At 42.9% G+C, this 15,806-nt stretch overlaps 2 protein-coding genes across 2 annotated transcripts; both read right to left on the reverse strand.

Annotated features, from left to right (window-relative positions):
• Window positions 1–2,270: 2,270 nt before the first annotated feature.
• Window positions 2,271–3,266, reverse strand: LOC147599276 (olfactory receptor 12D2-like). The gene has a single exon (XM_086757555.1). It carries the CDS (start codon window positions 3,264–3,266, stop codon window positions 2,271–2,273), a length of 996 nt encoding a protein of 331 aa, XP_086613681.1.
• Window positions 3,267–8,327: 5,061 nt separating this feature from the next.
• On the reverse strand, window positions 8,328–9,311 carry LOC104474344 (olfactory receptor 10A7). Its single transcript, XM_010127517.2, has one exon. It carries the CDS (start codon window positions 9,309–9,311, stop codon window positions 8,328–8,330), a length of 984 nt encoding a protein of 327 aa, XP_010125819.2.
• Window positions 9,312–15,806: the final 6,495 nt, after the last annotated feature.

The raw sequence follows: 15,806 nt of genomic DNA on the forward strand, positions 1-15,806 counted from the left end.
TTCTGGAGTGGCAGAAGTTTAAGGGCCAAAAATTGGAGACACTGGTGTCAGGGAGCAAGATACTGGATAGACCATAAGTCTAAAGTCCAACTGCTGGACAGACTGAGACTCTGGACATCAGACATTGAAAAGACCAAGATCTTGAGAGACAAAAACTGGACAAACAAAAAGTCTGGCAAATAGAGAAACACATGAAGGGGATTTTCTGTTAGTAGAGATTGACATTCATGCTGTCTGTGTTATGTGGATATCTGTAAAGATCAATATGGACAGAAGGACACTAGTCCTTTCGTCCATATTGATCCATTTGTGGCTCTGTGTGTGTGTGTGTGTGTGTGTGTACATGCATCTATTGGGAATTCATGCTCAGGCTCACTGCTAGTGGTGGTAGACCTGTCAGTGTTAGGTTAACGGTTGGACTTGATGATCCTAAAGGTCTTTTACAATCTAATGATTCTATGACTTGATTCTATGACTTTATGATTCTATGATTCTAGCAAGACATGAAAATGATGGTAAAGAGCAGTCATTCAACTCTCCTCCCTAGCACTGCAGGAATTCCCTAGCTCTTTTAGTACATTGGATTCAACTATTCTTAACACACACTGGACCATAGCTCTCAGAATCTCTTAAAGTTCATCAAATTTGAAATTGTCTGTGTGAGATACAGCAGCTAAATTAATATCCATTGATTCAAATGCAATCACTTCCTCATTAGTGTTTGTCACTGACTAATGTTTGGGCATGCGGAATTTTTATCAGGGTTTGGGTAGGGGTTTTTTGTTAATTTTTAAAAAAAGTGCATCTGTTCATGGACTCCAGGCCCCAGTGCTGAAGGTAGCTGCATTCCTCTTCATTCCAACTCACCCCACATTCAAATAAAGCTGATGTTGAAACTGAAGTCTTATGTGTTCCTACATATGTTATTACAAAACATTATTACACAACACATCTTTACTTCCAAGTGTATTACAAAAGCTTGTCAAGTCTTCTGTGTGTCTCAGGAGCAGTTGTTCTTAATGGGCAAGAGTGCTGAAGGGAGCATGTGAGTGCTCTGGGAGGGTGGAAAAATGCTACCTGATTGTTCAGTGAGAAAGGATTGTGCTGACAGAAAGAACATCTATCTTGTTTGTGATGCCCTTTCTGGAAGCTGGGGTCGCTATGCTTAGAAGTCTTGAGGAAAGTATTTAACACAGTTAGGGGTAAGTAAGATGGGCAGGAGGGTGGAACTCAGCTCAAGGCATTTGATGTAGTTGACTGAACATACACACTTGGTGCTATTAAAGATACTCTCTTATACCCAAGCCGTTAGAACAAGCCTGTAGGTTTAGTCAAGGCACAACAAGACCTGCATGTCATTTTGAAGTGACCACTTGAAGGCAATGCAGTATACCTTTGAGCATCTGAAGTGGCAGCAAGATCCTGTATAGAGGTATTGGCATCTTTCTAAAAATCTTTCTAAAATTTGTGGATTGCAAATGCATGGCCAAGTGGGTCAAGGTATCATCTCCAGGAATCATACCTGTAGGCCTGTAGGAGTTTGTCCTCCGCTCTTTACTTCGAAGCCTTTATGCAGACAATTCAGAGTACCCCTTTCTTCTGTCGTCAGTGATCCAAAAGGCAGACCCAGACACATCTGGTGTGCGAGAAAGTCATATGCTTTTTGTGTAACTCATTGTTTAATCATTGATCATAATGTGAATCTGGAAAAGTACCTAGACGCATAAATCCATTTAAGTGTGTAAATCTAGGCAAGACAAGCCACACTGCTAAAGTCAGTAGAGGTGAAGCTCACAACTGTTTTTATATTTACATTTAAATCTAGGTTCATTAGTAAGGTTCCCCTTACACTTCAGTCTCCAGAGGGCTGACTCAAGTCAAATGTTGACAACATCATTCTCAGGCTACGCCCACCCAAAATGTAACACATGCCATCTCTCTCCAACTATACAGAGAGTCTGAATGACAGGAGAGTCATTCAGCTGCCTAAACGTAGCTGTCAAGTAATCATTTAGTAATTATCCAAGACAACGGCATGGGGCTGTCAGCTATGCCTCAAGTCCTGCAAGAGGCACACATGTTTGTGTATGGGAAGGCAGACACCGGATGGAGTACCGTGAGACATCTGAAAGTGATGGAAGAAACATCAGGTCCTTGAATATGTTTCTCACTTTAGATCTACACAATTAACTTCTCAATGTGTTAAACTACATGAGATAATCAGTAGTTTTTCAGTCTCTTGCTGTACAAAGTCCTTTTGACCTCTTTCCTTACAAATATGAGAGGTGGAGTATCCACATTGTGAGCCTTGTCCTTATTTCCGTCCCCTTCCTCCAGGAAAAGAGTTTTCTCCCTAACGCTTTTTTCAGGGCAGATCTCATCTCCTGATTCCTAAGAGTGTAGATCAAGGGGTTCAGAGCTGGGGTGACAGCACTGTACATGAGAGATATTTGCATATCCCTTTTAGTGGAGCTTCCTGAGGAGGGTGGTGTATAATTGAAGAGCACTGGTACGTAGAACAGTGCCACAATGGTGAGGTGTGAGGCACAGGTGGAGAAAGGCTTCCATCTTCCTTCCTGGGACCAGACTTTCTGGAAGATGAAGGAGATGATGTAAAAGTAGGAGAGGACTATGAGAGTGAAGGGGCTGAGTGCAACAGAAGTGGTGACAACGTTGAGGAGGGTCATGTTGAGGCTGGTATTACCGCAAGCCAAATTCAACAGTGGCTTGATGTCACAGAAGAAGTGATGAATGTGGTTGTGGCCACAGAAACTCAGTTGAGAGGTCATGACTGAGTGCACTGTGGCATGTACAAAACCAGTGGACCAGCTGGCCACGGCCAGCAGCAGACAAGTCCGTGGGCTCATCACAAGGGCGTAGCGCAAGGGATTGCAAATGGCCACATAGCGGTCGTAGGCCATGGTGGCCAGGAGCACAGCCTCAGTACTGCCCAGGAAGTGGAAGAAGTGGAGCTGGGCCAAGCACCCACCAAAAGAGATGGGCTGATGCTCAAAGAGAAAGCCAGTCAGCATCTTGGGAACAGTGACCGTGGAGTAGAAAATATCTAGGCAGGACAGGTTCCCCAGGAAGAAGTACATTGGTGTGTGGAGCCGGGGCTCCGCTATCACCATGGTCACAATGGCCCCATTTCCCAGAAGACTGGTCAAGTAGAGCAACAGAAAGGAGATGAAGAAAAAGTGCTGCAGCCCCCGGATGTCGGTGAGGCCCAAAAGGAGGAACTCACTGGCGTCTGTCTGGTTCAGCATGGCTGGAACAATAGGAAGCAAAGGCAAAATGTCAAGGTTCCACAGCTGTGAGGAGAAACAGCATCACAAAACTCATTTGTTTCTGTGCTATTTTAATGCAAACAAGTGCAGAAAGGAGCAAAACATGACGCATGGAATGAAACGTAAAAGCTGCATAGAAACTCCAGAAATTATCATGGACGTAAAGAACTTTAATGTAGTCTTCTACTTTCTGTCTAGACCAGAGAAAAGAGTAAAATGTTACAGAGGTGGAAATGGTAAAATGAAACCTTCCATCTATGCATAACAGCAGAATGTGTAACATGGAAAACATTGCTGCTGCTTCACCTTCAACCACATTCCTATTGCAATTCTGCTCATCTCTAACTTCCTCCTACAACCTTTGATCTCGTCAACAGTGCTTCCAAGTCATAATGTGAATCACTCCTGATGCTTTCTTTCTACTATTGTGCCTGCATTTCATTAAGCCAATTTCTACTTTCACGTTTCTAATGGTTACCATCTCTTCCAGACCACTCCTTGATCTTAAAAACTGCATCTCTTCTGTTTCTTTATCCACAGCTGCCAGAAGATGCTCCAAGGTACTGGAACAATCATCGACACCTCTTGTGTGTGTTGCTGAGAGTAGAGGAAGAGGATGCCTTGGCATGTGATGGCAAACTGGTTTTGTTATTGGGCTGGACGCTTTGCCTAAAGAATGTCTTTTTATTTGGCAGCAGCAGATGAACGGACAAAAGGCAGCATCTCATCTCCCACAACACTGTGATGGAGAAAGAGTGAATTTGGAGGAGCTGAGTCAGCTGGTGCAAGCTGCAGGCAAATTGGCTCATCCCACTGGAAGCTGCTTGTGCTGCCCCACTGAGACAACGTTCCCAGTGCTGTCAGTATTGCTGCTCTTCTCACGGGCAAATGGGTAAACACGTGCTTTCACTTATTTTCTCTTCCAGGCAGGTTTCTTTATCCCTACGGGTAAGTCCCAACCGTATACAATAAAGAACAAAGTCCTGAGATTATTTCACAAGGGCAGGTACGCACAGCTGTCTCTAGCTGACAATATAGACTGCAGATTCTACAAGACAAGTGCCTTTCTCTGTACATGCAATGCGGTGGTGATTAATACCGATGAATACAACTAATAACAAAATAATGACTTCCAAAATACTTCTTGTAAAGATGTTAAAATACGTGCAGATACTTTTCATGGTCTTTCTTGTCCATTCCATTGTACTAAGTACTTTTCTTGAAAGTAGGGGATTTTTGAAAGTCATTAGGATACATCTCCAGCCCAGTCACTCTCTTTCTCATACTTCTCATACTTCTCGTACTTCTTTAGCTTATTATTTCAGCATGAGAACGATAAACAAACAGAAAATTTCTAAACCGATTTCGTCATAAAACAACATGAGCATGTAGCCTAAAGGTAACTTGCACACATATGCGCCCACTCTGAAAAACTGATCCTATTTCTCTGAAAATGCTTTTAGTCTGATCTTTGAACAAGCTCTACTGGAAACATTGGATTTGATCATATTACAGACTTAGACAAATTTTAGTCAATCACATACATTTGAAGAGGTATAGATGCAATTTTCAGTGAAATACAAATGCTTCAATTTCTTACACGTTATTTGCCACCTTTAGGCACCAAAGTCCTCCTCACTGAAATCCGTCTGCGAAAATACATCACTCCATTAAGGGGCGTCCCACAACCTCCTCTGATTCTGCCTGTTTTCCTCAGTCCTCCACAGGTTACCTATTCCCTTTCCCCTACTCCTTCTAAACATTTTTTCCTCTCTTTCTAACCTTTCCCTTTCTGTTTCACAGATTCACAGATGCTGACTAATACTTTCTCCAGTTCGCTGATTTACACCTTCAGCCAAAGGAAAATATTTCTCCCAATCTTCTATTTTTCATTTTAAGACTCTTGCAGAAATGCAAATGCAAAGCAAAGGCTTTACATGCTGAAACTTCCCTATTTTTCCATTTACAAAAATTACATAAGAAACAAAGGTGAATCTGCACAAGCCTCACCTCACTACCAATCAGCGTTTTTCTCGTTGTAGTCGGACCCTCTGACCGTGAGCCAGAAAGCAAAGCTGAGGACAATCCAGCTTATTTTGTGGAGTTAAAAGACTGAGAATGCCTCTTCTCCTTTTTGCTTCTGTATCTACTTAGTAGTCAGGTGCGATGCCAGAAGGAAATCTACCAGAAGTCTCTGATGACCTAGTTAGAAGGGGAAAAAACTCTTTTTGTCACATGCAGAATGTGCAAAATATCAACAACATCATGTGGGAAGTAAATTTCCTATGGCCTTGATCAGTCTCCTGAGATGAGATCTGTGAATCAAAGGTGAATTGCAGAGCAACAAACAAAGTGTTCTCTAAGCAGAGATGAGCCACCTGCAAAACAGAAAACAAAAACCAAAGCAGCTAGTTAAAAAAACCCCAATAACAATAAAACAAACAAACAAACAAAATCACCGAAACCCAATGAAACGCACACAGGTAGACACAGGAAAAACAAACACAAGTGTCTCCATCTCAGTGCAGGGAGTTTATGGTGGAAACTTCCACTGGCCATAGACGTATGAGTTGTGCAACCTCAGCTGAACCGGAGCACTGTTTGGACAATGTTTCTTAAATCTCTTTCAAGTATTAGGTTCTGTGAAACCAAGTATGTGTTCTATCCATTCTAATGCGTTAAGACTTTTGATGTTTTATTTTTGTTGGCATTTCACAGATAAGGAGGAGTTTCTGGCCTCTTTGTACTCAAAAACATTGCAAGTTTGCATCTCAAGCTTCGTTTTCAATCTTTTGAAAAAAAAATGTCCACACCTTTTACAGAAGTAACATCTTCAATTGAAATCCTAGTAGTTCAGATGTCAGAATGGAAAGCCCATAGGACTGCTGAACTGTAGTAGTCACTGTATTGATCCCTGAGAAATACCACTAGTAAATAGCTGCTAGCAGGACTTCTTAGCACATAGCCATTTGAGCCTGGCAATGCCACCGTTGGCACTATTTTCCACTTGCCCAGTGCATACCTACCAAATTTAGATCTAAGGAGTCTGTAGGAGACCATACTGAAGGCCTCACTCAAATTAGGGTATGCAACATCCACTGCCCTCCCATGCCTATCCAGACAGTTATCTCATCATAGGAGTCAGTCATGCTGGCTGTTCCAAACCACCTTCCTGTCCTTCATGTACCTCAAAATGGCTCCCAGAAGGATTTATTCCATCACCTTTCCAGATAGTGAGATGAGACTGTAGTTCCTCAGCTCCTCCTTCTTGCCCTTCTTGAAGAGATGTGTGATGTTTGCCTTCTTTCAGGCATCAGAACCTCCTGTGGTCACTATGACCTTTCAGAGACAAAAGAGAGTGAACTTGCAGGGACATCAACCAGTTCCTTCAACACCACCCTTGGATGCTTCCCATCGGGTCTCATGAATTTTTAGATGTAAAATTGCCCTCAAGTGCTCTAACCACATCTTCTGATCCTGCTCGTGCTGCTTCATCCCACATACTCTGCTAGTAGGCTTAAGGAACTGGGGACCCTGAAGCCAGATCTTATCAGCAAAATGTAAGGCAAAAAAAGGTATTGCCTAGCCCAGCCTTTTCAATGTCCTGGGTCAAGAGGTCTGCTGCCCATTGACCAGTGGACCTACATATTCTGTAGCCTTCTTTTTTCTTCCACCTTCTATGTACTTCCTTTCTTCTTTGTGCCAGGGGAGTCAGGAGTCACCTCGAGGGCTCCTGGTATCCTTCCTGAAGCAAAACAGCCACCCACACAAAGTGTGGGTGCAATACAGAGATCTGGCTGCCCTACATACCACTCTAATAGTAAAACAGTCCTGGTTATTCTTCTTGGCCCCACTTGCTGCTGTAGGTGACACCACAGGCTGCAGGGCATCCACACCCCCAGTCTGACTCGAGTAGCTGCACCGGTTTTCACTCACAGATACACAGGTCCCACTAGTAGCTGGGAAAAGATCTAATAAGAAGATAGATGATGGGACAGACTGTGGAGATGAGGTGCAGGCTCAGCTAGACAAGTGCACTGACTGGCCCTGTTTCACACGTGACCAGACCATTTTATACCCTTTGCCATCTACTCTCCCTTTGTTCCTCTCTGTTTCCCCTTCATTGAGTCACTGATTAGCCAGGTTTAGCTCTCCTCACTGTCTCCCTTGTCATTTGTTGGTCAGATTTGTGCCCCTGTAAGTTCTTGTTCATCACTTCCTCCCTTTCTTATCATCCCTTGCCACGCTGAAAAAGATCCTTGACCAGATACCTGTAAGGAGCAGGCACTGCCCTTCCACATGTCCTTACAAAGGAGTTTAATTTTTTCACCATATAGGCTATGTCTACACTGCCTCTGCTAACTTTGTTTAACGCCTGTGACTTCTCATTATGTTTGAGGAAGAAATTCACTGTGTCCAACTGAGAATCAAAGTGTCAGGGGGGTATGGGCTGTGGCGACTTCAGGCTCCACGCCAGCATAACACCACAAACAGGATCTTTGGGTGTATATGTTTCAACAGAAGACGTGTTTATACAAGCACAAGGTATTTACTTAACACAGAAGTAAAAGTAGAAAACTCTTTGTATGAGGCAGTGGATTAATTGCAAAATACCAAGTGACTCAGTTTATTCTTTAATCTTCTGCAACTGTATAAGCATCCTAACTCTTGCCCACTCCCCTCTCCTATGGGGAGAAAATCAAAGGGAAGTCAAAAGGCTTGTGGACTGGGGTAATGACAGTTTAATAAGGAGAGCAAAAGGTGTAAACATAAGCAAAAAAGGAATTCATTCACTACTGCCCATCATCAGGCAGATGTCCAGCCACTTCCTAGGAAGCAGGGGCTCAGCATGGCTAACCGTTGTTTGTGAAGACAAACCCCTTAACTGTGAACGTTCCCCCTTCCTCCTCCACTCCCTGAGCTTTTATTGTTTAGCAACAGTCAAAATATTGGTGTTTTAGCAACACTATTTTCAATTTTTTTATTTTTTTTTTTTTTACTAGAGAAACACTTATGTTCTGCATAGCTACAAGGAATCCATCACCTGGGTGGAAAAAATACAGCCATCTGCTTCTTAAGTAACCACTTGTCAACACATGTCCTCAGGCTTTGCTTGACTTCTTGATTCCTCAGGCTGTAGATGATGGGATTGAGCATTGGGGTGACAACTGTGTAAGAAAGGGAAACCATTTTCTTCATGTTGGATGAGAGGCTGGACTTGGGTCGCAGGTGAATGACACCGGCTGTGCTGAAGAAAAGAGTCACTATCACCAAGTGAGCAGCACAGGTGGAAAACGCTCGTCTCTGGCCCACAGCTGAGGGTATCTGAAGAATAGCATGGATAATGCGAAGGTAAGAGATGACTATCAGAGAAAAGGGAATCATCACTACTATGACAGTAGCAATAAAAATCAATAGTTCAAACAGGGCTGTGTCTGCACACACCAGCTTCAACATCGGAGAAACATCACAAAAGAAATGATCGACTCTGTTTCTCCCACAGAAGGGCAGGGTAAATAACCATGTGGTGAAGCCCAGAGCCACAGGGACACCGGACAGCCAAGACCCAATAGCCATCTTGAAGCAGCGATCCCTGTTCATCATGGTGGCATAATGCAATGGGTGGCATATTGCTGCTTGCCGGTCATATGCCATTGCAGCTAAGAGGAAACACTCACAGGTGACAAAAAGAATAACACAGTTGAGCTGCAAGGCGCAAGCTGTGAAGGAAATCCTTTTTCTCTCCACCAGCAGCATCACAAGCATCTTGGGGACAACGCTCAGGCTGTAGCAGATCTCTGTCAAGGCAAGATTCTTTAGCAAGTAGTACATGGGCACGTGTAGGACACGGTCAATGGTTGTGATCACAACAATTAGAGAGTTCCCTATCAAGACGGCCAGGAACATGACGGAAACGAGTGTGAAAAATAGGAGCTGCATCTTGCCTTGAAAGGCAAACCCCAAAGGTAAGAAGTGAGTAGTGACAGTTTTGTTTCCTGGCTTCATTTCCTCAACAGGTCCCATCCTAAAAAAAGAAAAAAAAGACACACTACAAAAGCATTAGGAGCTTGGGACAGACTTGTGGTCTCAGAAAGAGCTACAGTTGCAAGTAAAATGGGGTTTAAAACACAAGGTGAAACTTGGATTGAACATGACAGTGACCCCGGTGTAAAAAAATCTCTGCTGGAGAACCTGTACAAGATCATCTTTAGCAGTCACAGGCTGGGATTCGTCATCTCTAAATTAGGTGAACAGAAGGTAGACATCCAAATTTGGAATAACCGTTCTGTGTTTATTCTATATAGAAAAAAATGAATTCCTCCAAAGGGCAGGTCACTTTAGCGTAAGAGTGGCATCTGTGATGAAACAGAAGAATTTCACTTGGGATGGGCTGGATGTCTCTCCGTTAACTTCAGCAGCTAAATATCTATAGACATCTAAATGTGAGCTGGTCGTCTTAAAATCACTTTGTATTTAATGGCAAGAAATACCGCACAAGATGGAAGAACAGTTTCCTTCCTTCTAAGATGGGTATCCAAGGATGCTAGGATTGGCGGTATCATTAATAATGAAGTGAGTATACAATGACTAAATTTTTTGATAGCTGGAATAAACTGAAATTCACCTAATTCCTGGTGCTCTAAGCTAGGTCATATGGAGATGCTGTGGCTTTCCGCCTACCGGTTTGACTCAAGCAGAAGTGATTTACACACATTAATTTCACTGTTAACCCTGCCAAAGTACAATCCAAATCTAAACAAGCTTACATTAATAGCAGTGTTCCTGCACTTACGTTTGTTTCATTTAACCATATAAAATCCGTATTCTGACTTTTCATTTAAGGCAAGCTCTGGAGAGTAAAAAGATGCTCAGCATACAAACAGCTGCCCACATAAAAGCAGTCAACAGCTTCTACAGCTTGCTGCCTTTTTCTGGGAATTTATCATCTCATCAGATCTGCTAACAGAATTATTTGTCTGAGAAACTTCCTGGACTATTTCAGCCAAAATACACTTGGCTGATTTTTGAAAGACACTTAAAGACAATAATAAAACCTTCCTCCCCACCCCCCCCCACCCCGCCCATGTTTATACCATTGGTATTGAGATAATCCAGCCCATAAGACCTGGAGTTTAGTTTTACTTTGAGAGAATTAGGGATTAACATTTTCTCTTCAGGATTCACATGCATGAGACAAGACTATGTACATATGTGTAAGAAAAATGCCAAGCTAAAAATGAGAAATAAATTGCTTAGACTCCCATGAAGACACCTATACGTCCAGTGGGATTTTGGCTTCCACCCGCAGATGAAGGAAAACTCTTGCTGCCTACCCAGCAGTCTAACTGTATCACTAATAATGATAAAATAGCTTAAGATTTTGGAGTCTTTGTGTTTTCAGGAATTCTGAAAATGCCTTTCTCTTTTCCTTAGCAATGATGAAAGAGAAAATGAGGAGATGAGAAAGTAAAGACACCGCGACTCATTTGATCAACATATTTGTCAGCAGAATAGGCAGCTACGGTTGCCAAAGTTTTCTCCAGACAACAGAAATAAGCAGCTATACTGCCAGCATAATTAATGTTTCTTCACCTGAGACATCTAAAATAATACAAATTGCTGATACCATGGAGGTTCCTATTTCTCTTGGACAAGTGAGGGAGTAATTCAGATGTAAAAATCTGCATTGCCAGTGCCTAAAGGTAGGTGGGATAAATTCTTCTTCTACATTGTAATAGCAGCTCCAGGCTCCAACTAGAAAACTAAACCGTGGAAAGAGACTTCTGTTTTGGTTTTGCCTTAGGAATCAAATAACAATGAGGAATAGAAACTGAAATATTACCTTGTGTTACTAAAACCAGTAGAGTTTTCTCTCTCTCTTCAGTAGGGGCAATAATTCCCAAGGCAGAAAGGAAGAGAAACTATGAATAGAGAGAAAAAAAAAGAAAAATAAATCCCTTTGCTTTCTTCTGTAAGAGGCAGCATCTCCTCTCTGATTCTAAAGGCTCCTACAGCTGATGAGTGGAGGTATTTGAATTTTCATGTGCTCCCAATAGGATCAGGTCTCCAGAGAGCAACCTTTTGGTATGATGAAATTGTATGTGAAATAATCCTTTTTTACCCATAGTCAATACAAATATGCAGTGTGTTTTGGGACATCCTAGCAGTCTAAGTAAAAGCAATGTTTTCAGAATTGTACAAGTAACTTATACTATTGTTAATGGTAATAATAGGATATTCTCTTATTCTTTTTCTTATCTAGTTTACTAACATTAAGGAAAGAAATGGAATTGACATATCTTGGTTTCCCAGCAGCTGAAGAGACTTTCAAGAGATAGAATCTTAGAATCATAGAATGATTAGGGTTGGAAAGGACCTTGTAAGGTCATCCAGTCCAACCCCCCTGCAAGGAGCAGGAACTTCTCCAACCAGATCAGGTTGCTCAGAGCTCTGTCCAACCTGGTCTTGAGTGTTTCCAGGGATGGGGCATCCACCACCTCTCTGGGTAACCTGGGCCACTGTTCCACTAGCCTCATTGTAGAGAATTTCCTCCTTATATCTAGTCTGAATCTATCTCCTTCTACTGTTTGTAGTAGAGTATCTTTTTCCTTTTAATCTTCTTTTTAATCTTTTAAACTCTGACCTTTGCTGTATGAAGGGTAAAAATATGCTGCCACATTTAATTATGTTGGCAGATGTCCTTCTGGAGCATGTGCTTAAAGAAACCATTGATTTTAAAGAAACTACATCTTTGTCTCTGTGTGTGGTGGGGATGTCTACCCACCTGACCTTCCTTTCTAATTTTAGATGTCATAGTAACCTCTTTCCTATCTCAGAGGCATAGTAAAGCCCGGATGTATATTCTCTCCACTGACTCTAAAGGCAGACTCAGATTTAGATTCCTACCTTTAGGATGACATATTTAGGACTAACAGAACCCCATACCTGAGTTCCCTTCACCAATAGGCAGCAATCTCTCTCTTACCTGTCTGGAGTGGCACACTAATATGAATGCTTTAGATTAAATTGCCTGTGAAGGCACATATTTCTTTTGACTGCAGATGAAGCCTTCTTGCGCAACCAGCTGAAGTGAAGAGCTGAACTTCAGACTTTACCTATGGGGCAATATGAAGCTGAAACTCTTTCATTACCTATGGAATTACAATAGTGAAACAGTGTTGCTACAGAAAAAAAAAAAAAAAAAAAAAAGAGAATCACCCCAGTAGCGACAATTTCGGATTCGATATCCCAAGGCCAGAAGCTGCCTAGGACAGCAGGAACAGTTTGTCAGGGGGAGGGACCTCACCTCTTTAAACAGGATCAGCAGAGCAGGTGTTGCAAGGAGTCCATCCCATTGCGTTTCTCTCAGGCAACTTTCTTGTTTGAAGCTTCAGTGATTCACTGGCTCTTCACAGCTAACTGAAGAGGCTGATGCTGCTTGGAGTCTGTAGGAAGGGACAACAGCCTTGTACTGGAAGTGACCAGAAACTGATGAGTGAGTTTTAACTTTTTGGCATTGTTACCCTTTAACTGTTGTCATCTATTTCTTACTGAGCTAATAAAATCATTCCATCTTTGGGGGTATTCATGTGTTCAAGTAGCCATTTATATTTTAATTAGTTGTTGACTGTTCGTAGTCATTACAGAGAAACAGGAATTCCTGAGGAATGATTTGTCTCATCCGTGAGATAAATGCCAAGAAAATATCTATTTCTCTCCTCTAGTTATAAATTAATCCTTACTAGGTAAGAGGTGGATTTTTGCGTTCTAGATATTCAAAGTCAGACATAATGTGGTTGTTTTAATATTAAATTAGACAGTTTGCATTGTTTATTTCTGTCCCCTGGGAAGGGCTGAGGTTTTTTTTTATGAGTAGTAAAATCATGAAGAAAGTATGAAGATGGAAAAAGCATTTGCTGATGAGAGAGAGAGAGAACCTTCTGTGTTTCTGTTAGTGGCCATGTCCTCTGGTCCTGGCACTGGGTGCCACTGGAAAGAGCCTGGCTCCATCTTCTTTACTCCCCTCACCAAATGTTGATACACATTGATAAAATCCCCCTGAGCCTTCTCTTCTCCAGGCTGAACAGTCCCAGCTCTCCCAGCCTGTCCTCATAGGAGAGGTGCTCCAGTCCCTTCACCATCTTGGTGGCTGTTTGCTGGACTGTCTCCAGTATGTCTATGTCTCTTGTACTGAAGACCCCAGAACTGGACACAGCTCTTCAGACGCAGCCTCAACAGTTCTGAGAGGAAGCATCATATCCCTCAACCTGCTGGCAACACTGATCCTAATGCAGCCCAGGATACCACCCACCTTCCTTGCAGCAAGGGCAAAGAAGGTTTCTAACTGCTCTCACTTCATCTTCCAAACCAGTCTTTTCACCACAGAAGATTATTAGGCTGGTGAAGCATGATTTCCCCTTGGCTAAGCTATGCTGACTACTCCTGATGATCACATTCATGTTCTTCGTGTATCTGGAAATGGTCCACAGGATTAGTTCCTCCATTACCTTCCCAGAGACCAAGATGAGGCTCCAGACTGTAGTTCTCTGGGTCATCCTTCTTGTCCCTTTCAAAGATAGGAGTGACCTTTGCGTTCCTTCAGTCCTCAGACATCTCTGCCAATCACCATGATGATTCAAAGATTATTGAAAGTGGCCTCACAAAGACGTCAGCCAGCTCCCTCAGCACTCATGGGAGCATCCCGTCAGGGTTCACAGACTTACATATGTCTGGTACTCCCTAACCTGATCTTCCACCAAGGATATGCCATCTTCCCTCCAGAGTCTCCCCTTGATCTCTAGGGCTTGGGATTCCTGAAGCCTGATCTTGCTAATAAAGACCAAGGCAAAGGCAGCATTCAGTACATCAACCTTTTCCATGTCCTGTGTCACCAGGTCCCCCAACTCATCCAGCAATGGGCCCACATTTTACCTAGTCTGGCTTTTGTCACCCATGTAATTACAGAAGCCCTTATTGCTGTCTTTGACATCCCTGGTCAATTCAATTCCATTCCAGCATTGGCTTTCGTAACTGTGTCTCTGCATGCTCAGACAGAGCATTAATGTTTGAAAAATAATTGTTCTTAATTATATCTCATGCACTTTTGTCATGCAGACTGCCAGCCATATGCTTTAGGTTATATACCTATTTGGCCGATCAAAAAACTCCCACCCATGCGCGTGCATGCACATACATGCACCACACACCTGAGGAATGCTCTGAAGATGCAAGCAGAGGCAAGAACCCTTGAGACCCAGGGGAGGATGACAGAGGAATTGTTCACAGCTGTTGCAAAAGAAACCGGGATCATCTCAATATGAAAGGAAACTGGGGTGTTTTGTTTTGTTTTGTTTTACAAACCAGTTATACTTAAAGAAATGCAGATCTAGAGCCGGGCAAAATTCGTTTTACAGTTGTGCTCATTGTTAAAGTAACATAACCTGCGTATGTATTAGGGTGGAAGCAAGCCTTGCCAGGCCTAGCAGCATCACAAATGAGAGCTCAATGACCTGAACGCATATATCTCCAGCTGCATCTCTGTAGACCCTGACCTGTCAGGGACACCTCTGCCTGACCTCAGTCCCCAGAGTGGACTGTTCCCTGAAAGAACTCTGATGTGGAGACTGCCCATGCCAGAGCAGGTTTATGCTGAAGGACTGCAGCCCCCAGAGAGGACCTCCACAAGAGCAGGGGAAAAGTGTAATGAGGAAGGAGCAGCAGAGGCAAACTGTAATGAACTGACTGCAATCCCACACTGCTCAAAGGGGGAGGAATTAGAAGATTTGTGAATGAATTATAGAATCATTTAGGTTGGAATGGACATTTAAGATCATCAAGTTCAACAGTTAACCTAGCACTGCCAAGTCCACCATGTCCCTAGAAGTGCCACATTTGCACATCTTTTAAATGCCTCCAGAGATGGTGACTCCACCACGTCCCTGGACAGCCTGTGCCAATGCTTGAAAACCCTTTCCGTGAACAAATTTTTATTAGTATCCAATCTAAACCTCCTCTGGTGCAATCTGAGGCCATTTCCTCTCATCCTATTGCTTGTTACTTGGGGAAAAAAGACAAACACCCACCTCGCTACGACCTCCTTTCAGGTAATTGCAGAGAGTGATAAGATCTCACCTCAGCCTCCTTTTCTCCAGACCACGTAACACTAGTTGAGTCTTAACGCATCAGAACGGATGGAACACATACATGGTTTCACAATTTCTAACACTTGAAAGATATTTAGGAAACACTGTCGAAATAGTGCTCCTGTGTCTGCGTATTTGTTTCTTTCAGTTTGGGTGATTTTGTTTGTTTGTTTATTTGGTGTCGTGGTTTTGTTAGTGAGGGGGGGCCTAAGGTGGTGGCTTCTGTAGGAAACTTCTAGAAGTCGCTCCCCTTTGTTCAGTGGACTTGGCCGGGCCTAGTGCAGACCCGCTGCTGGCCAAGGCCGAGCCGATTGGTAGCAGAATGTCCCGTGATAACGCCTCTGCAATAACGTATTTAAGAAGGGGAAAACAGAAA

This window comes from Chlamydotis macqueenii, chromosome 12 (genome assembly GCF_036417535.1).
Source record: "Chlamydotis macqueenii isolate bChlMac1 chromosome 12, bChlMac1.mat, whole genome shotgun sequence".
Lineage (NCBI taxonomy): Eukaryota > Metazoa > Chordata > Aves > Otidiformes > Otididae > Chlamydotis > Chlamydotis macqueenii.